At 39.9% G+C, this 21,608-nt stretch overlaps 1 protein-coding gene and 1 long non-coding RNA gene across 3 annotated transcripts in view; one reads left to right on the top strand and one right to left on the bottom strand.

Annotated features, from left to right (window-relative positions):
* Positions 1-21,608, top strand: part of LTBP1 (latent transforming growth factor beta binding protein 1) — a 228,226-nt gene that overhangs the window by 185,254 nt on the left and 21,364 nt on the right. For both annotated transcript variants that reach the window (XM_075267491.1, XM_075267493.1), the window contains 6 exons: positions 55-177; positions 1,956-2,078; positions 5,311-5,436; positions 6,994-7,119; positions 13,344-13,466; positions 16,763-16,906. In XM_075267491.1, coding sequence (XP_075123592.1) covers positions 55-177; positions 1,956-2,078; positions 5,311-5,436; positions 6,994-7,119; positions 13,344-13,466; positions 16,763-16,906 — 765 coding nt within the window. The remainder of the gene's footprint in view (positions 1-54; positions 178-1,955; positions 2,079-5,310; positions 5,437-6,993; positions 7,120-13,343; positions 13,467-16,762; positions 16,907-21,608) is intronic.
* The window catches only part of LOC142197309 (uncharacterized), a 644,898-nt gene that overhangs the window by 620,439 nt on the left and 2,851 nt on the right, over positions 1-21,608 (bottom strand). The gene's annotated exons all lie outside the window — the stretch shown is intronic.

Raw genomic sequence — 21,608 nt, 5'->3', positions numbered from 1 at the left:
AGGAACTGTCAGATATATTGATATTGTATCATTTTATAACTTATCATTTTACAGACATTGATGAATGTCAGCTGGGTAACTTGTGCCTGAATGGCAAGTGCCAGAACATTGAAGGCTCCTTTTTGTGCTCCTGCAACCAAGGGTATCAGCTGAGCCCGGCTAGGGACAGATGTGATGGTATGTATTCCTATATTTTGTTTGTTCTGGCTATGACAACATTTAACACAGTTTTATCATTTAAAGGGGTATTCTCATGACGCTTGTTCACTAAGCTGCAGGCTGTTGTGCTCTCTTCACTCCCTGCTTTTCTCGGCACATAGGTGGGCGGGGTTTCACTTGCACGGGATTGGTTGTAAATGAGTTACCACAGTGTGAAGCTGATGTAGCAAAGCTGGATTTGAGTCAGTTTTCATTACATACAGAGGTAACGGACTCCATATCTCAGCCCTTATCAGCCAAATTCAATTAAACCGACTGATGAGCTCAGAAATCCCAGAGCTCTCACCTCCCCTATCTGTGTCATTTAAGTAGCGGAACTTCTCAAACAGCTCAGAGCTTCTCCCAGGCCCTCCCTCCCCCCTGAGAGCAGGCAGCTACATCACTTAGGAAATGAGCAGATAATCCCAAGGGCCATAGAAACGGAGTGTAAGCAATGAAGTGAATAAATTAAGATAGCGGCCAAACAAAGCAGTTTTGATAATAATAATAATAATAAATTTTATTTCTATAGCGCCAACATATTCCGCAGCGCTGTACAATTTGTAGGGTTCAAAGCAATGCATTTAGGAAAAGTCTTAAAGCCACATAAACTAGCAGTATAGATAGGATCCTTGTGATGGGACAACCCCTTTAAAGATCCTGGAATAATTCATGGCAGGTGAAGAATGTCTAAGAGACAATTACAACATAACAAGTATAAAACTAAAGCAGGCTGTTATCATCACAGTTATCATCCCATGGGAATATAAATTCAGTTAACATGGTGTATTTTTGGTGCAATGATGCTCCTATTAATTTCAATGGATGCATCGAGTGCTGTACTTCAGCTATCTCCAACACTCCCATTGAAGTAGATGAAAGTGCCCTTCACCTCCAGTCACCTGTATTCAGCCTGGCTACAGTCAGGAGAAATACGTAGTGGGGGAGGGGAGCTGTTCTCAGGATCCCACTTATTTATCCTCTACATACATTTTGTGACATGACCCCTTTAAATAAAATGCAAGGCAGAGGCTGAGTGCATTCAATTATATTAGTTATTCCAGTTTTGTATTATTTTGTATGAAGGTACTAAGAACTGGTCAAATTACTTTTTGTTATGTCTATAGCAATATCCTGAAGGCATTAACATGTCAAATATAAGAATTACAGACTTTTAAGGATGATGACTGTGATATCGCGAAAGAAAACAAGAACAGCAGGTTAAAGGGAACCTGTTAGGTATTGTTTGCATCCTTAACTAGTCTTAGCATGTGGAGCATCAAGATATGGCCTTCCTATGATGCCCCTCAAGATTTCCGTTGCTGAATTGTCAAGTTATAAGATTTTGAAACCTTGTATCGGCACATGTAAATTTACCTCTACTAGTGATGGAGGCGGGAGCAGCATCATTTAGTCATGCAGTCATTGTACTACATGTGAGGCCGGTAGTTAGGTAGGTTATCAGGAACCGGGACATAACAGTCATGTGATATAGCGCAGTGACTACATGACTAGATGAAGCTGCTCCCCGCCCCCGTGACTAGTTAAGGTACATTTATATAATGTATAAAAACTTGAATTTTCAGCAAGAGCAATGTTAGTGAGGGGCACCATAGGAAAAGTCATTACTTGATGCTAACAGGTCCTCTTTACCTCTTATGGAATAATAAGTATTCAATCATGAAACACCCTTTAAATGATATTGTACATATCCAAAAGTCTTCCAATAACTCCTTTTTTTGTCTCATTTTTTACAGATATTGATGAATGCCAAGATACAACCCTGTGTGGTAATGGTCAATGTAGAAATACCAGGGGATCTTTCACATGTATATGTAATGATGGCTACAAACTATCTGCTGCTGGGGACCAATGTGAAGGTACGAGTCAGCTCACGACTACTGTGGGTATATCTATACTATACTGTCCTTGTTGGCTCTATGAGTTGGGGATTTGTGCTCTCATAGCAGGAGAAAGATGCTGAAGTATGGCTGGTTATTGGATCCCATTAGGCAGTGTGATTGAGAAGATGGGTCCCAAGGAGGATTCAGGTTGGCCTGGCTCAGCATCTAGATGTCTTCTCAGCTCGCCAGTGTGTCTGCAGTATATAAAAATAAACTAGGTAGTTTTTAAAATACTGTACCCTGTATAATATACTGACCCATTGCCTGGTTGAGATGTTGCATGATGAGTATCTGTATGACGTGCAGTGAGTCTTGTACCTAGTGCGCCTCCCCAGGGTGAGTTTGGGGCCCATATGGCTCAGAGGCACATTCACCTGTGGGCTAGTACAAGCCTGGTTTTTGTGATAACTGACATTACATACACTATTAGACAAGACAAAGCAATGTATTAAGATTATGCTATGCCAGTGCAATCTCTAATCTGGAGCATTAGTCATAGTACTAGCTATCTGTTTTTGTAACAATAAATTTTTATTACATTTTCAATAAAAGAGGCCTAACATAGTGATAAATTACAAAAGCAATAGCTGATCTATAAGAGTCTGGGACTATAATACAGGTAGGTATCCACAAATAAGACAAATAAGGGACCGACAACTGTATAAGATCAAAACGAGTGATGAGCGAGTAGTATTCGATTGAATACCTTGCCGGCATAGGAATGCGTGTAATCGGCCGAACATCAAGGGGTTAAACGCATTGAATATTCAAAGCGTTTAACCCCTTGGTGTTCAGCCGATAACACACATTCCTATGCCGGTGAGGTATTCGATCGAATACTACTCGCTCATCACTAATCAAAACCAATGATGGCACGAATGAGACGGTGAAGCTGTATCCACAGCCTGCTGAGGTTCGGGCAGCTCTATCAAATATGCCCCAGAGAGGCACAATCTTGTAAGAACATTGAAGAGAGATGCAAAACTGTGTGGGCAATGCTGACTAGAACTAGATATTAGTGCAGTAGTACCTATACTATGTTAGGAAGTTATAGGGATCTGTATTAGGATTACTTTTTATCCATATCTTCAAAGATTGGCATTCGTGCAACTAACTTTACCGCATAACTATAATGCGTCATCTTATGAGTCAAAATACCCAGACCATTTACTACCGCACTAAGAATCTATAATGGCTGTCAGTGTATAGATGAGGATTATAATACATCACGTAGAGGTAATAAACTGCTGGCCCTTTTACTAATAAAACAGATTGTTCCTTATTGACATCAGAAATGGTTCTAAAATACTGTGATTTAGTACAGTTCACTGAGCTCTATATACCAGTTTTCTAAAACATTGGGAACACTCTTGAAAATTCTGAAAACATATGGTAGGTTTACATTAACAAATGGAGGAAAAATACCACAAAAGGCCGCAATGTCTCCCAGCAATTAGCTTAACATTACACAGAGTTTCGCCATTGTACATATGATGTCTAATGAAAACAGACAGAGCCCGTATTATAAACAGCTGCTTGTGGGGCATTGATGGCCCGCTCCCGCTCATTTCCCATGTGTTTTCTGCAGTGACAGATGAATTATGTAAAACAAACATCATAACAAAATCCTTTTATGACTCACTCTCGAAAATCACAACACTGATTGATTCATTGACTCCGGTGCACAGTCTGCTCTTATTGCTTTCTAATGGCCGCTCTGCGGATTCCAGGGCAGCTTTACAAGTAAATAAGAACCGGTTGAAACAGAATTTTAACAATTTCTGAATAAAACTTTGAAATTACACAAAATAATCTATGATTCAGGAGCTTTCAGAGTCTCCCAGAAATCACTCAAAACACACTAAGGCTAAGGCCCCACGGGCCGTAATTGCAGCGCTAAGGCGCTGCAGAAAGAACCGTGGCGTGAACGCGCTGCGGTTCTTTCCGCGGCGCTTCTAAGAGAAAGTTCACAGAGTTTTCCTCTGCGGACTCTCTCTTAACATTATATCGACAGGAAAACCGCCGGCGTTTCCGTAAATATAATTGACATGCTGCGATTTGCAAAGCCGCAATGGGATTCGCATGAATCCCATCCCCTTTGCTTGCACTGTAAAATACAACGATTTTTCCCACAGTGTCTCAGCTGCGGAAAAATCGCGGTGTTTACGTCCCATGGGGCCCCGGCCTAAAAAGTATATGGGTGCATTTATTAACCCATTAGTAGCACTAACAGACACTTTTTAATACAACATTTTTTTTGCCCAGAAAACCTGTTTAAGAAATATAGTCATTTGTACAGGGATTGCAGTGAGTATCTACACACCGTTAATTTGATTATTATGTTACAATTGTTGCATTGAAACATGATATCGTAACCAAATCAGTTAAGGCCTCACATTGCAGAAAAACACCTTTTTTTTGTTGCAATTTTTTTTTTTAAATAATAATAATAAGATAACAGCCATGACATTTTTGGCTATGAATGTCATCAACCCACCATTGTTAATTTTTTTTTTTTTTCATTAAAAAAAAAAAAAAAAAAGACCTTTTAACTGTGTCATTATGGAACATTACATTCTGTGCTGACATGAACACACCTCTGAACATTAGATGATGATGAGTTAGGTTTTCGTTTCCCAAATCTGTTTTGAATCTTTACTGCACACATATGAGTGATGAAAAGTCAATTTGAGGCAATTTTTCATAGTTTGGAAAATACATACTGGAAATTTTCTAAATTTTCCCCAAATTTTAACACTGTCCATTGATTAAATGATTTGTTCTTGTGATTATTGTATTAATTTATTTTTGCAGCTGAATGAGAAGATGTGTATGTGTATATATATATATATATATATATATATATATATATATATATATATATATATACACACATGGAGAATGTGTTTTCCATTCCAGACATTATAATTACATTTACATGGCAGCTCCTACCAGGGGCTGTTCACATAGTTGAAGTCTGGAGTTCTGTCTAGAGCCAAGTTAAACTGTGCGTCATGAATACTCCGAAGATTACTAGAAATAGCCATACACAAGTGCACAATTTACTAAAGTCAACTTTTCTGTGCTCTGTTCATTGCGATTCAAGAAAGTAATTATATTCCATCAAGCTAGAGAGTAGTGTGGTTACAAAATAATGGGCCACCCGATCACGAAATAATTGATCTGTTTGCCAAAATTTTGATTGCAGACATAGATGAATGCCAGGACTTGGATGAAGCCTGCCAGGGAGGAGGAAGCTGTTACAATACGGATGGGTCTTATACATGCGTTTGTCCAGATGGCTTCCTGCTCATAGATGGAAGAAGGTGTCAAGGTATAGTAAAGCTATGGAAAACAGAAATCTTGCAGGTTTGCGGAGAGGAATTAAATTAATATTAGGATAAGTTTACATTGCACAAGCCAAGCTGAAAAAGACATAACACAGCAATATTTTATGAAAGTACATTGGGCAATTAAATAATGTTCCAAGAGTCGAATGATATTTGAAAGAATATTGCCTCGAAATTAAATAATTCTTTATAATTTTGTATTGTTTATATAATAAATGCACAGATCAAATATTTTTAAAGGGTATGTTCACTTTTTCCACCATACTTTTATTTCTTCAGTATGTTTAAAATAGAAAAATCGGAGCAATGTTGCCAATATCCATTAAAGGAGTTATCCAGCTTCCAAAAATTACCTGCAAATACATCCACAACAGTGCTAAATACTCACTATTCCCATGTGCACCTTTTTCTTGGCTATATTTTATTTGAGACTCCTTGTTATTTACAAGCATTGAATATGTGACAAACAACATTTCCCATGATTCTTCCTCCTGCTCTCACTCCCTAGGTTTGCTGCATACGGGGGTGGGGGAGTCAGCTTATAAACGAAACATCACAGCATCATATTACTTTTTTACTAGCACTTTTATTATGTTAGGTTTTTTGGACAAATGGGCAGCAGAAGACTTTGCCTATACCTCCCTACATCGAAATCCCAAATCATAGTATATTTTAAGTCAAGTCCTCTTTTTCTCAGAAATGCCTGCTAATTGCAAAAACATGGCCATAAATATGCAGATCTGCATGACCTCAGTTTTATTGTAGTCCCGTTCATGTTTAGCAAAATGATAAATTGCTGTTCGTTGGGGTCCAACCACTGAGACCCTGACCAATACTTAGAACAGGGTTTTTTTCCTCCCTTTTGAATGTAGACCCCTGCTCTGTTCACTTTCACTGAGAACTGCACTTTGTCTATTTCCAGGCTCTCCCATTACTTTCACAATGGGGTTAAAGAGGACCTTTCATGGTCTGGGGCACAGGCAGTTTTATTTACTGCTGGAAAGCCGACAGTGCGCTGAATTCAGCGCACTGTTGGCTTTCCTGATCTATGCCCCGGGTGAAGAGCTAGCGGTGCCAGTACCGTAGCTCTTCACAGTCAGAAGGGCGTTCCTGACAGTCTGTCAGGAACGTCCTTCTTCACAGCAGCGCCTATAGCGCTTTACTGTGTGAGTGGGGAGGAACGCCCCCTCCCTCTGCTCACAGTGCTCGTCCATAGACGAGTATTATCAGGAGGGGAGGGGGCGTTCCTCCCCGCTCACACTGTACAGCGCTATAGGCCCTGCTGTGAAGAAGGACATACCTGACTGTCAGGAACGCCCTTCTGACTGTGAAGAGATACGATACCGGCACCACTAGCTCTTCACACGGGCCACAGATCGGGAAAGCCGTCAGCTTTCCAGCGGTATATAGAACTGCCTGTGCCCCAAACCATGAAAGGTCCTCTTTAAATATCCGGTTCTCTGGGTTGGTCATTTCTAACATTTATGGCCTGCCCTTTGTAAGGAATTATGAACTAAATGTTATTGTTTGATTTTTTTCAGATATCAATGAGTGTCAAAATCCAGAACTCTGCTATCCAAATGGAGAATGTCTGAACACTGCTGGTTCTTTCCACTGTATCTGTGACCAAGGGTTTACTACCACTCCTGATGGGAGATCTTGTGAAGGTATTTTTTATTCATAATTACGTTTCTAATGTTTTTATTTATTTCTTCATTTTAATTGACTTATGTTTTAATTGAAAACCAAAGTATGATGTACACTGTCGCAGCCTTTGTTGGCTTTATTTGGGGTGTAGATTACATTGTGGGTGGAATACAACCTGTTCACACCTATTGAAGACTCTGTTCAGAATTTGTCAAAAATGCTGGACAAAATAGTTCCTTATGCTGTGCTATTTTGTCCCAATAATGCTGTGCCCCATGACTAAAATGAACCCCATTATAGTGAATAGGTTTCCCCCAAACACCATCGGTATCTGTCATATCAGGAACTTGACATATCTACTCTAGTCACTGTTCTGTTCATATAACGGACCAGAACAATGAAAATGGCCAACACAGATGAATAGAGTCTAAGGGCCAGGGTCTACAATGATGTGGCGTCATTGTAAAATGGTGTCGTCTTCACAACCAGCCCCTTTAATAATGCAACATTATTGTGCATTTTGTGTGATTAATTTTTTGATCTCTTTTTAATTTGTGTGACCAAAGTGACTCTGAATCAGCATTCAAGTGTCTTATGTCTGAATTGGTTAAGTTCCTACAACAAACTTATCTCCACAAGGAAAAAACTTAGAAAAAGCAGAGTTTGGTTCTGTATCTGTCAGTAATATGACCATAGATGCTCCACACTGTGTCCAGAATTTCATCTTATGTGTTATAGTTGCTGTGGCCTAAGGGGGAGTTCACACGATGTAACGTGCAGCGTGATGTGGCACGTATACGGCGTGTGAGAGTTTGCGCACCGTATAAGCTCCCATTGCAAAATCACGGCCGCAAAATAACGCAGCGTATACGATCCTAACTCCCATTGAAATCAATGGGAGCTTTTACGGCGCGCAAACTCTCACACGCCGTATACGTGCCACATCACGCTGCACGTTACATCGTGTGAATGCGCCCTAATTTTCCACTCACTCGGAAAGGACTTGCAGTGCTGTTCCACCATAAAATGTTATATTAACTGTATAGGTCATGAAAAATTATAAATATTTCCCATTTACATGTCTTCTGACTACCTTAGGGCTAGTTCACACGGGGACATGGACGCTGATTTTGACAGCGGATTTCGCGGCCAAATCAGCGTCCATACAATGTATCCCTATGTGAACTGCTCGCTTTTTTTTTTCTGCTAGCTCGCTAGCAGAAAAAGAAGCGACATGACCTATCTTTCGGGCGGAAGCCGCTCGCGATGAGCCGCGGCTTCCGCCCAGCCGCAGCGCCCTCCATGTCGGCTCATTCATTTGAGCTGACAGCGGAGGTGAACGCCGCGACCGCGATGGTCGCGGCGGGAGCAGTTCACATAGTGTGGACATTGTATGGACGCTGATTTGGCCGCAAAATCTGCTGTCAAAATCAGCGTCCATGTCCCCGTGTGAACTAGCCCTTACATTGTAATATATCAGTGCAGAGTCCACAGTTACACAGAGAGGGGAGTTAACTGTCAGTGACAGCTGGACTTCCATAGAGTAGGCAGGGATGTTTTATTACTATCCCTCCTTTTCTGATCACTGTATTCACAGCTTTCAGTGAGCACAATGTATATAGATAAGGAAGCCACCTCGACGTTTCCTCAATCCAGTATTCACTGGACACCTGATCTGCTCTATAGTGTTTCAGAACAAGCCCCACTTGTAGGGAAATAAATCAACAAAATAGAACAATATTGAAATGCCCACAAATAAAATAAATAGGTGAAATACAGACACTTAAACAAAAAAGTGACATAAAAATAAAACTCATAGTTGATGAGGTTGGATAAAGACGTTAGTCCATCAAGTCCAACCTACAACCCTACAATCCCTACAGTGTTGATCCAGGGGAAGGCAAAAAACCCCATGAGGCTCATGCCAATTGCCCCATTTCAGGGGAAAAAATTCCTATGTATCACTGAAAAATTCTGAATTTTTTTTCAATAACCCTGTGAATAAGCACAGAAAAACCCAAAATTGTGTCTGGCCATGAATCAAGAAAATGATCCATTGAAGAGTTATTACATTAACGTGCACAGTGTGGTGACAGCTGGTGTTCCAAGTATATACCAATATGCAACTAATACCAAGTATTAAGATGAAGTAGGTGATGATTGACATCCAATAAAAGGAGGTGAACTTACTAGGGACTATATTTAAGGCTGTCAGATATTTAAAAGGGATAACCAGTTTCTAATAGGGATGTCCTATCCTTAGGACACTGACACCCGGCACCCCACAAATCATCTACACTGTGCTGTACGGTATGGCACTTCGTAATGCTTACATCTCGCTCTTCATACTAGCTGTACAAACTGTAGTGGTGAGTGTAGGCAAATTAGCACTGATTTCCCGGAGATGTTCGAGGGGGCGGAGACCAACTGGAATGTTACCGGAAGACGGTAAAGAAGTGGCAGTCATGTGACACGGTCTGGTAGCCCATGATAGCACATATTAGCAGTGGTGGTAAGGGATGCATATAGAAGGAAAGATAGAAAGCTATATTTTTTGAGTTCACATGGTGTACAGGTAGTTTAAAATAGCGGTAATAGCCTTTTGGGAATTTTTATACGAGCTTGATTTTGGGGGATAATCTCTATAAAACAGCCCAATCTAGCCAATAATAAGTCTGTCAGTAAAACAAATTGTTAGCTTTCCCTACACAAATCTAGAAATTGCTAGCAAACACATGTGAGGCAGGTCATAAACAAAGGCTTCATAATGAATTTTATTTCTGGTTAGAAGATATCCAAACCACAGATGTTTGTAGTATGGAATATAAAACAGAGACCACAAATGCTATGAATGTGGGTGTCCATAGATCCGTGAATGCACAAGTGGGTATGTCTATTAAAGGTTTAAAAACATATTTTCTGACCATTAGTTCATGAAATTCTCACACAACCCATGCCAAGTTTATTCTAAATGTTTACACCAAAGAAAGACCTACATCTTTTCCCAGAAAACTAGAAATATGTAACAGTATACCACTTTAGTAAAGCCAGGTGTTAAAATGAGAGTGGTCAATTCCAAGGGAACACCCTCAGTGTCAGCCCAAAGTCAATAGAAGACGGCCGAAAAGTTGTCAAAAGAAGGCAAAACCAAACCTGCTTTGTAATAGTTTTCTCCTATATAGTGCAGTCCAACACCAATCTGTCTTGAAATTGTAAATTCTTATGCATGGTAATAAAACTTAAGAAGTCCAGGATTTCCAAAGCTTTTACTTTTCAACTGTTAAATGTAACAGCGGTCAAGTGTTCGCCCTGACGCTCCATTCAGTGCCTTTTAGGCTCATGGAAACATCTGAGAACTGTACTCTGCCGTCTCCTCCAGTCTCATAGACTTTGGCAGCACTTGAGGGCACCGCTCTTGTATGACCACCGTTGTTCTCGATACTGTCATAGGGATATGGTGGTTGGACATTTATCACCTATTACCCTACGGGTTATATCCATGATCAATATTTAGAATCTCAGAATCTCTCTGTATAATAAGTCATACCGTCCAACTTTGTTTGATGTACTGTGATATATCAAAGTGATATCAGTGGTTTGGCATGGCATAGCTGGGTGACTCAACGTGAGCCATCACAGTGCACAAAGGAAGCTGCTTCTACTTGAAGAGATTGATGAGTAATGTATATGGCTGGCACTGCAGATAGGCGGCAGGGATCTGATTCATTTTATAACCTTGCTGAGCTTCCTGGACATCATCCTGATCATTTACAGCTGCAACTCCTCGGGAATTGCTTCCTAATGCCGCTCCTTTAACTGCGATCGACATCTTCTTCTGCCTACGTCATAGCTGTCTGTAGGCAAATCGGGTTTGTGTAGACTGACTTACATACGCCATTGTATTCCCTGTTTTAAAATCGATACCGAAATGAAGTATAATTTGTCATCAGAATTCCCTGACGTAGGGTATGATGTATCAGTGACATTTCTTAGCACGTCTATTGTATGTTTTTGCATTTCAATCCTTACCAAGAGTGGTCTAATAAGGCCGGCAATACAAGATTAATCTAGGTTGGTTATCAGTAAGCAGTAGATAATACATATCTGAGACAAGAAATAAAATAAGTAGCGCAAAGTCAAAAAATTTGATTAATTTAAGAAAGCAACAAACACCCCAATATAATGTTTATCTATGTGATAAAGCCACATTTTGTGAGGGTCTTCCATCTTCATACAATCTTACAATAAGTCAGTATGTAAATAAATTACTATTTGCGACAAGAAAGTGTTAACTATATGGAATTGCATCATTGCTACTGTATATTAAGTTACCGTCTACCGTTAGCGGCCTTTAGGTTTTGCCTTTTTTTCTGGCACCATTTGTGAGCTACTTTCAGCCAAGTTGAGGAGAGATCTTCTGTTGAATATTTATCTCTCCTGGCTGGTATTTCGAGAACTGCTGTAAAGTGGTTTTGACTCTGGATTCACTAGAGACTTGTTGGAAAAGAAATACTTAGACTTAATGTTGATCTTGTTACCATCTGTTAGATACATTTCTGCTTTTAAAAGACCCTTACCACAGGCCTGCTATCTGAATTAAACAATACATCTCGTGCTCGTGTAGTCTCCCGTCCTACGTCTCCAAATACATCTGTGCAGAAAAAAAGGGAAATATAGCTCATTTTGTGGAGCAATGGGGAAGCAAAGTTCAATTACTGTTGGGACTGCATGGAAGACGTGTAACTTATTAACAGCTACTGTACCGGCGCGGCTTCCAACTTTTACAGATGATTTGGTGGGAGCCTTTGAATTGTTATGAACTTACATTGGGTCATATAGATAGCGCTGTATACAATAGAGAAATTATGTATCTGGAAGCGCTCCACTAAAAATTGAAGCCTGAACGTCCCCAGGCAGTATTTTATGATCTCTGGAGGAGGGGGACACACGCTGTGCGAATACAAAAAAAAAGTCAGAAATAAAAACATTCATACGCCGAAGACGTTAAGTTGTTTTCAGTGTGTTCGTCTCCAGGAGTGCATTTTATTTTCATCCAGCAAATTTGTCATGAGATTTCGCTTTTCAGATTATTTATATTAATAAATCAGCATTATATTATTGTGATCCATTTCGGAGGCGTCATCTCTACCCATTACTACTCAATAAAACAACCTAGTGTGTGCAAAAAAAAACAGAAAAAATATGTCCTTTTCCCATATGGAGTTATAATATAAGCACGCCTGGAGATATAAATACACATTATTATTCATTGGAACGGCTGAAAGGTTCCATATTTTATGTGCGTAAAGTCCGGCTTATTCTAGTATAGGTATTTTGGGGTAATTCAGCTAAAAACCTTATAAATATTGTATTAAACCTAAAACTCAGGCATATTATATTTAGATATATAACTAAAATATACGGTATGTTAGATTTATTGGGTTTTTTACCAATATTGTCCATGCATAGGACGGACATTTAGAAAATAAGCAGTTTGCTGCTCTTGTGTGACAATGCATGGTAGAAACATTATCTTTAATGTCTGTTTGCTGTACCAAATAAGCCTAACATTTTATGAGTGCCTGTAGTCAACCCCCATAACTCACCGGATTACGTTGCCTGCTCAACATCCACCTCAATGAGCCATAGAGGAACGCATCTAGTTAAGGCTCCCTTCACACCACCATCTTTGGTTTCCATTAGTTCCCTAAAATCTGGGGTGAACTTGCTCTAGAAGATCCAGTCCATTGACGTACTATATAGTTGGCCATTCACAGGGAATGTATTACTGGATACAGAAATAATAACTGAATAGGGAGGCTACACCAGAGGCAAGTGTCTGGTCACCGGGCCTACTTCTCCTTAAAAATGGGTTGTCTCGATGAGGAAACCTACTTAATAACCATGAACTAATTCTATTAAGTGTGCCTTCAAAGCGGCCATTTCTTGAATGGCCCCATTGGGGGACTGTCCCTGACTGTGCTCCTTTTTGCTTCACCATAATGGTGACAGCGGAGCACTGCCATGAATCAGGGTAGACGTGCTTTATGGTTAGTTGTACCTAGTAGAGGACAGCTAAGGTCTCTAACAGTGTTGTTCAGATATAGAGGCAAGGAGGGCCCCCTATATCAATACTTCTCTGATGTTATACCCCATAAAAACATAACCAGATGATGGTAATGCAATGCACGTCTTAGTGTGTTTGTTGTGTGTTGGTTTGATTTGTCCTGTGTCTTATTTGCAGATGTAGATGAATGTACTAACAGCACGCTGTGCAGTCAAGGGTTTTGTGAGAATACCAATGGTTCATACCGCTGCCTCTGTTACCAGGGGTACCAGGACTCACTGGATGGACAAGGCTGTGTGGGTAAGTTCATGCTTTTTCTAACTCCACTGTGGACTTACAAAGTAAATGCACGTGTTTGTCTATTTTTATGTGTATCGTTACAGTATTACTGTACACCATTGTCTTCATTGGGTCCAGGCAAGAGTGTAACCTTGTAGAGATTGGTCAGCTTTCTATATAAAACATAGAACAAAGTGATGTAGTCACTGTAGAATATTGTCTATATCGTATACTTGTTATTTCACACATTATCCAACATGTGCATTGTCCTCACCAGCATTAGTCCCATAGGAACTCACAATCTAACTGCCAAATAAACCTATTGTTGGGTTTTTTGGAATGTGGGAGAGAACCTAAGAGCACCTAGAAGAAACCCACACACGAATACATGCAGTGGTGATAGATAGATAGACAGACAGACAGACAGACAGACAGACAGATAGATAGATAGATAGATACCGTAGATAGATAGATACCATAGATAGATAGATAGATAGATAGATAGATAGATAGATAGATAGGAGATAGATTAGATAGATAGATAGATAGATAGATAGATAGATAGATAGATAGATACGATAGATAGATACGATAGATAGATAGATAGATAGATAGATACCATAGATAGATAGATACCATAGATAGATAGATAGAGATATAGTGATGTCTCTGTTGTATGGGCCTCAAGTTTAAACGAAGAAGAACTAGAGCAGAGAATTATGCTAGGAAGAAAGTACGACTTGGTTATGCTGAATTGTAGCTCTTATAAGTCTGGCTTTTTAGCACGAGATAAGATAAGATAATCCTTTAATAGTCCCACATTGGGGAAATTTCAGCATGTTACAGCAGCATAGTAATACAGGTACAGGATAATACACAGTAATATAATACAGACGTAGGCACACATATGCTGAGAAGAGAAGAAATACTATGAGTCCATAGCAGCTAAGAAAAAAAAAAAATCCTAGTATCCTCCTGTGGTACACAGATATTGAAATCTTTTAAGGAGATGTACTATGGTAAATTTTGCACTTCTGCATGCTGTTATAGATCTGTAAACTATATAGCAAATAGAAGATATCAGTTTTCCATGTGGCAGTTCACGATCTTAACCTCTGCTGCTTCTATCTAACCTGTAAAGTAGCTGTATCTGTCTGCTTAGGCTTTAGAGAGACATCATTTAACTCTTCAACATTTATTATTATTGTAAAATACATTCATTGTACCTCCTTACTGCACAAATAGCATATTCCTGCCCTGTAAATACTAGAAATATCATTTGTATCAGTAGGACATCATTTACTGAACTCCTTTATTCTGACAGATTCCTGTTAAGATGTTACCAGTTGTACAGGTATATTTGCAGGTATAAATAGCCTCTAAGAGTATGTTCACACAGAAGAAAAGGTTGCGGAAACCTTTTCCGCCTTGTGAACATTTGGCGCGGCTAGCCACTCCTGATTACGCCCTAATGAATGGGCCTAAACAGGAGCGCGTCTCGAGCTGCAGAATCCGTGACAAGATAGGTTATCTCACTTTTTTTCTGCTACTAGCTAGCGGAAAACAAAAAATGCAAGCGGCTCCCATTGAAATCAATGGGGGCCATTTTTGCAGGTGGATTTTGAGGCGGATTCTGCGTCAAAATCCACCTGCAAAAAACTCCATGTGAACATACCCATACTATTAGAGATGAGTGAGTACTGTTCGGATCAGCCGATCCGAACAGCACACTCCATAGAAATGAATGGATGCACCTGGTACTTCCACTTTGACGGCGGCCGGCCGCTTAACCCCTCACGTGCCGGCTACGTCCATTCATTTCTATGCGAGCATGCTGTTCGGATCGGCTCGCTCATCTCTACATACTATACCTTACTTTTTGTTTGACTATTGTTTAGGAATGACATTATAGTGCAATAATTTATTTGCTGGCCATGAAGTATAGATGTGTCCTTCCTTGCCTTTCCTCTTGTCCAGATATATGTTATGAGATAATCAGCTTTTTTTAAAAAAAAACAAAAAACCTGATGCTCTGTCGCAAGATGTCTATCATAATGTGTCTATGTGATCTCCCAATGGTTGTGTCAGGAATTTCCAACCTGTCACCATATTGTGAAGCATATTATGATATTGTTTTAAATGCGTTTCATGATTGGAGTCCTTAAAGGTTTCTTCCAAGCACTTTATATTGACATCAATCTCAAAAGCCAGGAGAAAAATCCCATTTTAACCAAATTCAAGCAGGATTCTATTTTTGGTGAAATTCTTGTTTTATTTCTATGATGTTATACCATCCTGTAGCCGTATAGAAGTGTGACTGCAGTTACAGCGCAGCGTACATGACACGCCACATTACTGATGGTAACATTCTGTATTTATGTGTCTTACTTTGCCTTTTCTTGTTATCTTGGTGTGCATATCCACATTCCCATTTATCAAGTTCATTTAGATAAAGTGTTCCCATTGCCACTGGTAACAAGCACATTTATCATACTTGCCTTATTTTAGGAATATTTTTATTAAACCTAGAGGTCCTTTTTTTATTTACCTAGGAAAGTCCTATTCACAAGTAAAGATTACATTGGCAACAAATGTGCCTACTTTGCATTCCACCATAGTGTACCCACAAACCAACACATGTCCAACATGACCACAATAAAGAATACTACCACCAGTTATTGAACTTAGGAGTAATACAGAGTCAAGTGACATTGTTTGACCACCAGGTAATATCCAGAGTAACCCTGGTGCGCACTATGGACAGCAGCTATATGGTCTGGGAGAGACTTATTAATGTGCCGGTAGGTTGTCTCAGGTGACGTCTCCAAAAGTACTGCATATTCATATACATATTCGCACATGACACACGTGATGGACCATATCTGCCGCTACTTTTTGCTGCCGTCATAGAAGAGAAAAAAAAGGGGCTGATAACTTCCCTTTTAGCATTTCTTTGTGAACTAGGCACAAAATGTTTCTCCAAATGGAGCTCCTTTATAAGGATGTCACATTTTATGATGTACAAGGAGAGGAAAATTTCCTGTGTGAGTGAAGAGTCGCATCTAGTCTCATGTCTACAATGCATACATCATGACATACATTATTTCCAGACGTTCTGCATAGTTGGTCTTTCTGTACAACTGTAGGATCAGCAGTAAGAGAGATCTCCTGTTTATTTTATTCATTTCAGCAGCTATAGGATATAATTGTGCACTTGGGGGCTGTTCTAGCAGACTCTGCTGGCACGGGACATAGGCTTAAAGAAAGAACTGTCAGTAACAAGGAATGTGTCCCAATAACCATTCTCCCTTTTCCAGATGTAAATGAATGTGAAATGCTGAGCGGAGTCTGTGGCGAGGCCCGGTGTGAAAACGTGGATGGTTCATTCCTGTGTTTGTGCGCTGATGATAACCAGGAATATGACCCAATGACTGGGCAATGCAAATACCGCAACATGCCAGGTAGGACAGATTTTTCCATAGACTTGAGAGATATTAGTACTGTAAATTCTTGCTAAAATTAAAGCCTATTTCCAGAGGTTTGCACAAATCTGATAAAAATCTGGGGTCAGGATAAAGATACATAAAAATCGCTGCATTTGTTACATAAAAATCATTTTTTTCTATTGTATCTACCTTATAAGTAGGTGCCAACCTCTCCAGTGACACCCAATTGGGAGGAAGGTAGTTACCCTTCCGTGCTATGGCATGCATTGAACTACGGCATGTTGACAAGGCCAAGCTTACCCGAGTCCTAAAGAAATTAGAAGATCCTAAATTAAATAGCTTTTGTAAATTAGAAAAGAAATCTAAAGGTAAAAGAGCAGAGGAAAATACAAGGTGGCTTATTGGGGTACAAAGGGTTAACTGAGCTCAAATATCTTAGCCGCTTACGTGCAAACAAGCTTAGTGTTCTTGATCCAGAAGTAAGAAGAAAAGTAGATAAATTGGTTCCATGCCGCACACAGCACCTCCTCGCTGCCTGCCAGGATATAACACAATAGGCACCTATTCATCCCTAATAAGATAACTCAATGGCATAGCGTTTAAGGAGGAGTTGTAAAATCCCTCTCAGATTCTGGTGCCAGGGTGTGTTATTTCACAGTTCTCAATTTAGGCTTGGATTGTGCAAATGGAAAGAAAAGTATGCTCACTAGATCCATAGGAATTTCACCCCCATTATGGACAATGTGTTTCAAGAATATGTATGTGTATTACTAAAGACACTGGGGTATAACAAGAATTTCTTGTGAGACAGGTCATAAGGGGGGGTCATCAGTGGGGTGCCAGTGCTAGGACACCCTTAAATCAATGGAATGGAAGAATATTTTTAAAGGGTTTTTTTGGGAGAGTACTCTACTTACAAAGGGAAACCAACAGTTGGTTTGTAGTCACTAAGCTAGGACCATGGGGTTAGTGTCCAAAAATTTTTATAATAATAAATGTTATGTATATAAGGCCAACATTCAACATCTACAAAATGTTTAGTAAATTAATCTACTGTATGTCATAAGTGTAGGTGTCCACCTCGATACATTGGCGCAGGTGCATTGAACTATATGAAGCCAAGTGCAATACTTTTCATGTTACTGCACATGCCCTGCCCATTGGATGCATGCACAGTGAAGTGAGGTGTATTGTCTTTGGCTTCACCAGGAACATTGTGCATAAATCAGACTCCAGCACTTATTTTCCCCGTATAACATGCTGCTTTCATATAGACAGACTTGGGACGAATGGTGTAACTAAAGTTTTGTGGGCCCCGGTGTAATATTTTGTCCGGGGTGCCCAACCTCATCCCTACAGCGAATTCTTGATATTGATGGTTACGGGTGCTAAGGAGTTTAATCCACCTTATTGTGGTTAGGGTAATCTGTGGGTCTCCTCGTTTTATGGACCAGATCGAATAGATCATTACTGATGCCAGTGCTTATGGGCCCCTAAAGCTCCTGGGCCCTGGTGCGACTGCACCCTGTTACCCCCTGCTTGGGATTCTAAACCTCAACTTGTCACTTGTTTTGGGACCACTAAGCCGCCATTGTGTGGTTATGCAGCTATGTTTAGGGTCCCTAACTTGTCTATATGAAATTCACCTGTCCATAGAATCTTTAGTAATTGAAGGTATATCTTTCAGGGTACAAAAGTTCAGGAATCTGCTTCAACACATCAGCATACGCACACTGCACCCTATGAAGTCGATTACAGTATGATATATTGTGCCTGTCCTACACATCAGAAGCATGTATACCTTGGCTTCATAAGGTGCAATGCAGGTGCACTGTTGTGCTGAGATGGAAAAATCCACCTCAAAATCCACAAGCAAGTGAATTTGTGAACTTACCCACAGTGGGGAAATTTCAGTATGTTACAGCTGCATAGTAATACAGATACAGGATAATACACAGTAATATATTGCGGAAGTAGACACACATATACCGAGAAGAGAAAATATACTAGGAATCCATAGCAGCTAAGGAACGGAAGAAAGAAAAAAGGAAGACTTCAGGATCATTTAGTTCTCTGTGCAGAGTGACCTTCGCTTGGTCTGATGTAGATTATGCAGCCTGACCACGGTTAGGAGGAAGGACTATATAATTCACAAATTACACCATATAATGACAGAGTACTCCAAAAAACAGCGGCATCATAGCGGAGTGCCCCCATAAGTATATCGCTGGAGGAATGCCTCTATAAACAATAGTGCCAGCAGAGTGAATACCATATACAACAGTGCCAGCAGTGTGCCCCTCACAAACTATAATACCCCAGAATGCAGTGGTATATTGTAGTGCAGTGTGGGCTAGGGTTGTGCTTAGTGCCAATGTCATATTATATGTCTGTCACACAGACAGAATTAATGCCCAGTTCCTGATAATACTATCCCCTTTCCTACATAGGTTAATTGCAGGAATCTGCAGAACCCCCTTTGTTGATCAATGGGATTTATTGGTTGAAATTTGTTTTCCTAGATTTCCCCAAACTGATATACATTAAATTAATGCAATGGCTCAAGTGTGAACAGAACCTCAATAATAGAAAGATTCCTGCCTCCTACAAGGGGAACGTCTGTGCATAGTCAAAGTCTATAGTAGCTGTGGTGGATGCGCCAGATGTGCTGTATATAGGTTTGGAGTGATGAGAAGGGGTGAACTGACCCCATTTCCCCTGTGTAGGCTCCTGCTCTATACATACACTTGAATACTTGCTACACTTATATTTCCAGTCAGTGATTTCAGACAGCGATTGTTCATTCATAGTCTCTTACTTTCGGGTCAGCCTCATTTATTTTGCCTCCTGTCATATGTTAAAAATTGGTTTGCAGACAAGGGATTATCTGCTTACTTCATTACGGAAAACTTTCCTTTAGCATCTCTCAATAATTTATGAAGGATTTACCAAAGCCTCAGTACATGATTTGTAGATTGTCGTGGCTAGGGCATTAATATGACATTAATTACAATACAGGCATAAGAACATGTGGTTAAATATTCCCCAGGAGGAGAACCCAGTCGCCTTTTGAACTCCCAAACCCCAAGCACGTGCCGTTTCATGCAAATGCTGTTTGTTACAGATAGAATGTGGACATATAATGAAAGTAGTCTGTTTCTTTTGGCATAATCCATCCCCTCTGACCATTGCCAGTATATTACACAGTCTGGTCTACATTAGGGTGTTGATCATCTTTTCTTTAGGAATTCGCAGTTGATCATTTGATACATTTTGTGCATTTTCCTAACCAAGTAGTTGAGCTGGCTGTATGAGACTGCAACTAATTTACTGTATTATATGACCATATTGTTATATAGCAATGCAATCTGAAAGTTATAAGGAAGCCAAGGTCTGATATACGCATGTATCTAATGAAACTTGAAGGAAAGCTTATTAGTTGTTTTTGGTACACAAAGTATAACTTAAAGTTGCTATGCCCCATTGCAAAATCTATAACATGTCTACTGCATACCATATGACATTGACAATAGTATAATTTTTTATGTTGCAAAAAGGCCTTTGGCACCACTCGTGCAAGAGGATGTGCTGGTACCAGGCTCTTCCTGGTACCCCTGTTGGTTTTGAGTGTGGAGGTAATAGTATGTGGGTTAGTGTATGTCTTTATACTGCCTAAGGGTAAGTTCACACAGAGTTTTTTGGTCAGGATTTTGAGGCCGTATCCAGAAATCAATGGGAGCCAGCTGGAAAAAGAAGCGAGATGCTCATTCCTTCAGGCAGATTTGCCTCATGATATCCGCCTGAAGACACTCCCTCCCGACTAGGCCCATTCATTTGGGCCTAATACGGAGCAGAGTGTGTGACTGGATGCCAGTGCAGTGCACAACGCCCCGTATTTAAAAACCCCCGTGTGAACTTACCCTAACAGTAATCCTCAGCCTTAGTAACACAATTCTAGCAGATAGCTCCATTACTTAGGCAGTAATACACAAAAAAATACAGACACTCAGATAAAAACTCCCGTACACAACGCTTTTGACCATTTTGTTTAAAATAACAAAAGTAGAAGAAAACAGCCGGTCATCATCAGAATCCAACAGATCCAATGGAGTCCATCACGTGGTTTAATAAATCCAATAGTAACCTCTTAATAATTCTGCCATATCTCATGGCAGCACATAGTGATTTACTAAAGACTAGTTAATCTTAATAAATCAGGATTGGGTCCTGCATTCATAACAGGTGCCACGGGGCAGCACATTTGTATTGATGGGCATATCCTGCAGTCACAGCTGGTACAGTACATACCTAAATCTCACCACTTGTGATTGTTAGATGTTACTACATCTCTACCCCTGGTTGGTTCCCGATTTACAGGGAAAAGTACTATTGCCTATTGTTATTTCATTCAGTTGTGCCTGGCTATATAGAGACCTGCCTGTCCAAAGATCACCAATCATCCAATTGATTATTGTCCAATTCATAAATAAAAAGATTGATAAAGATTATAAGTGATGTATTTTATTTTTTTCAGAAAGTAGAAAAAGTCTTTAATTTTTATGGACTGTTCAGGAATTTATGGACAGTCATACTTGCCAATATCTACATGGCCAACATTGAGACATCTAAGCCCTAGCTCTGGGAATACCCTGGAATGGCCCCATTTTTGGGTGGAATTTTTACACACGCCACACGTTTTTCTAACTGTTTCCCAGTA

Source organism: Leptodactylus fuscus, chromosome 3 (genome assembly GCF_031893055.1).
Source record: "Leptodactylus fuscus isolate aLepFus1 chromosome 3, aLepFus1.hap2, whole genome shotgun sequence".
Taxonomy (NCBI): Eukaryota; Metazoa; Chordata; class Amphibia; order Anura; family Leptodactylidae; genus Leptodactylus; species Leptodactylus fuscus.
Note: the sequence above shows the minus strand (reverse complement) of the source record. Positions and strands in the feature narration are given on the sequence as shown.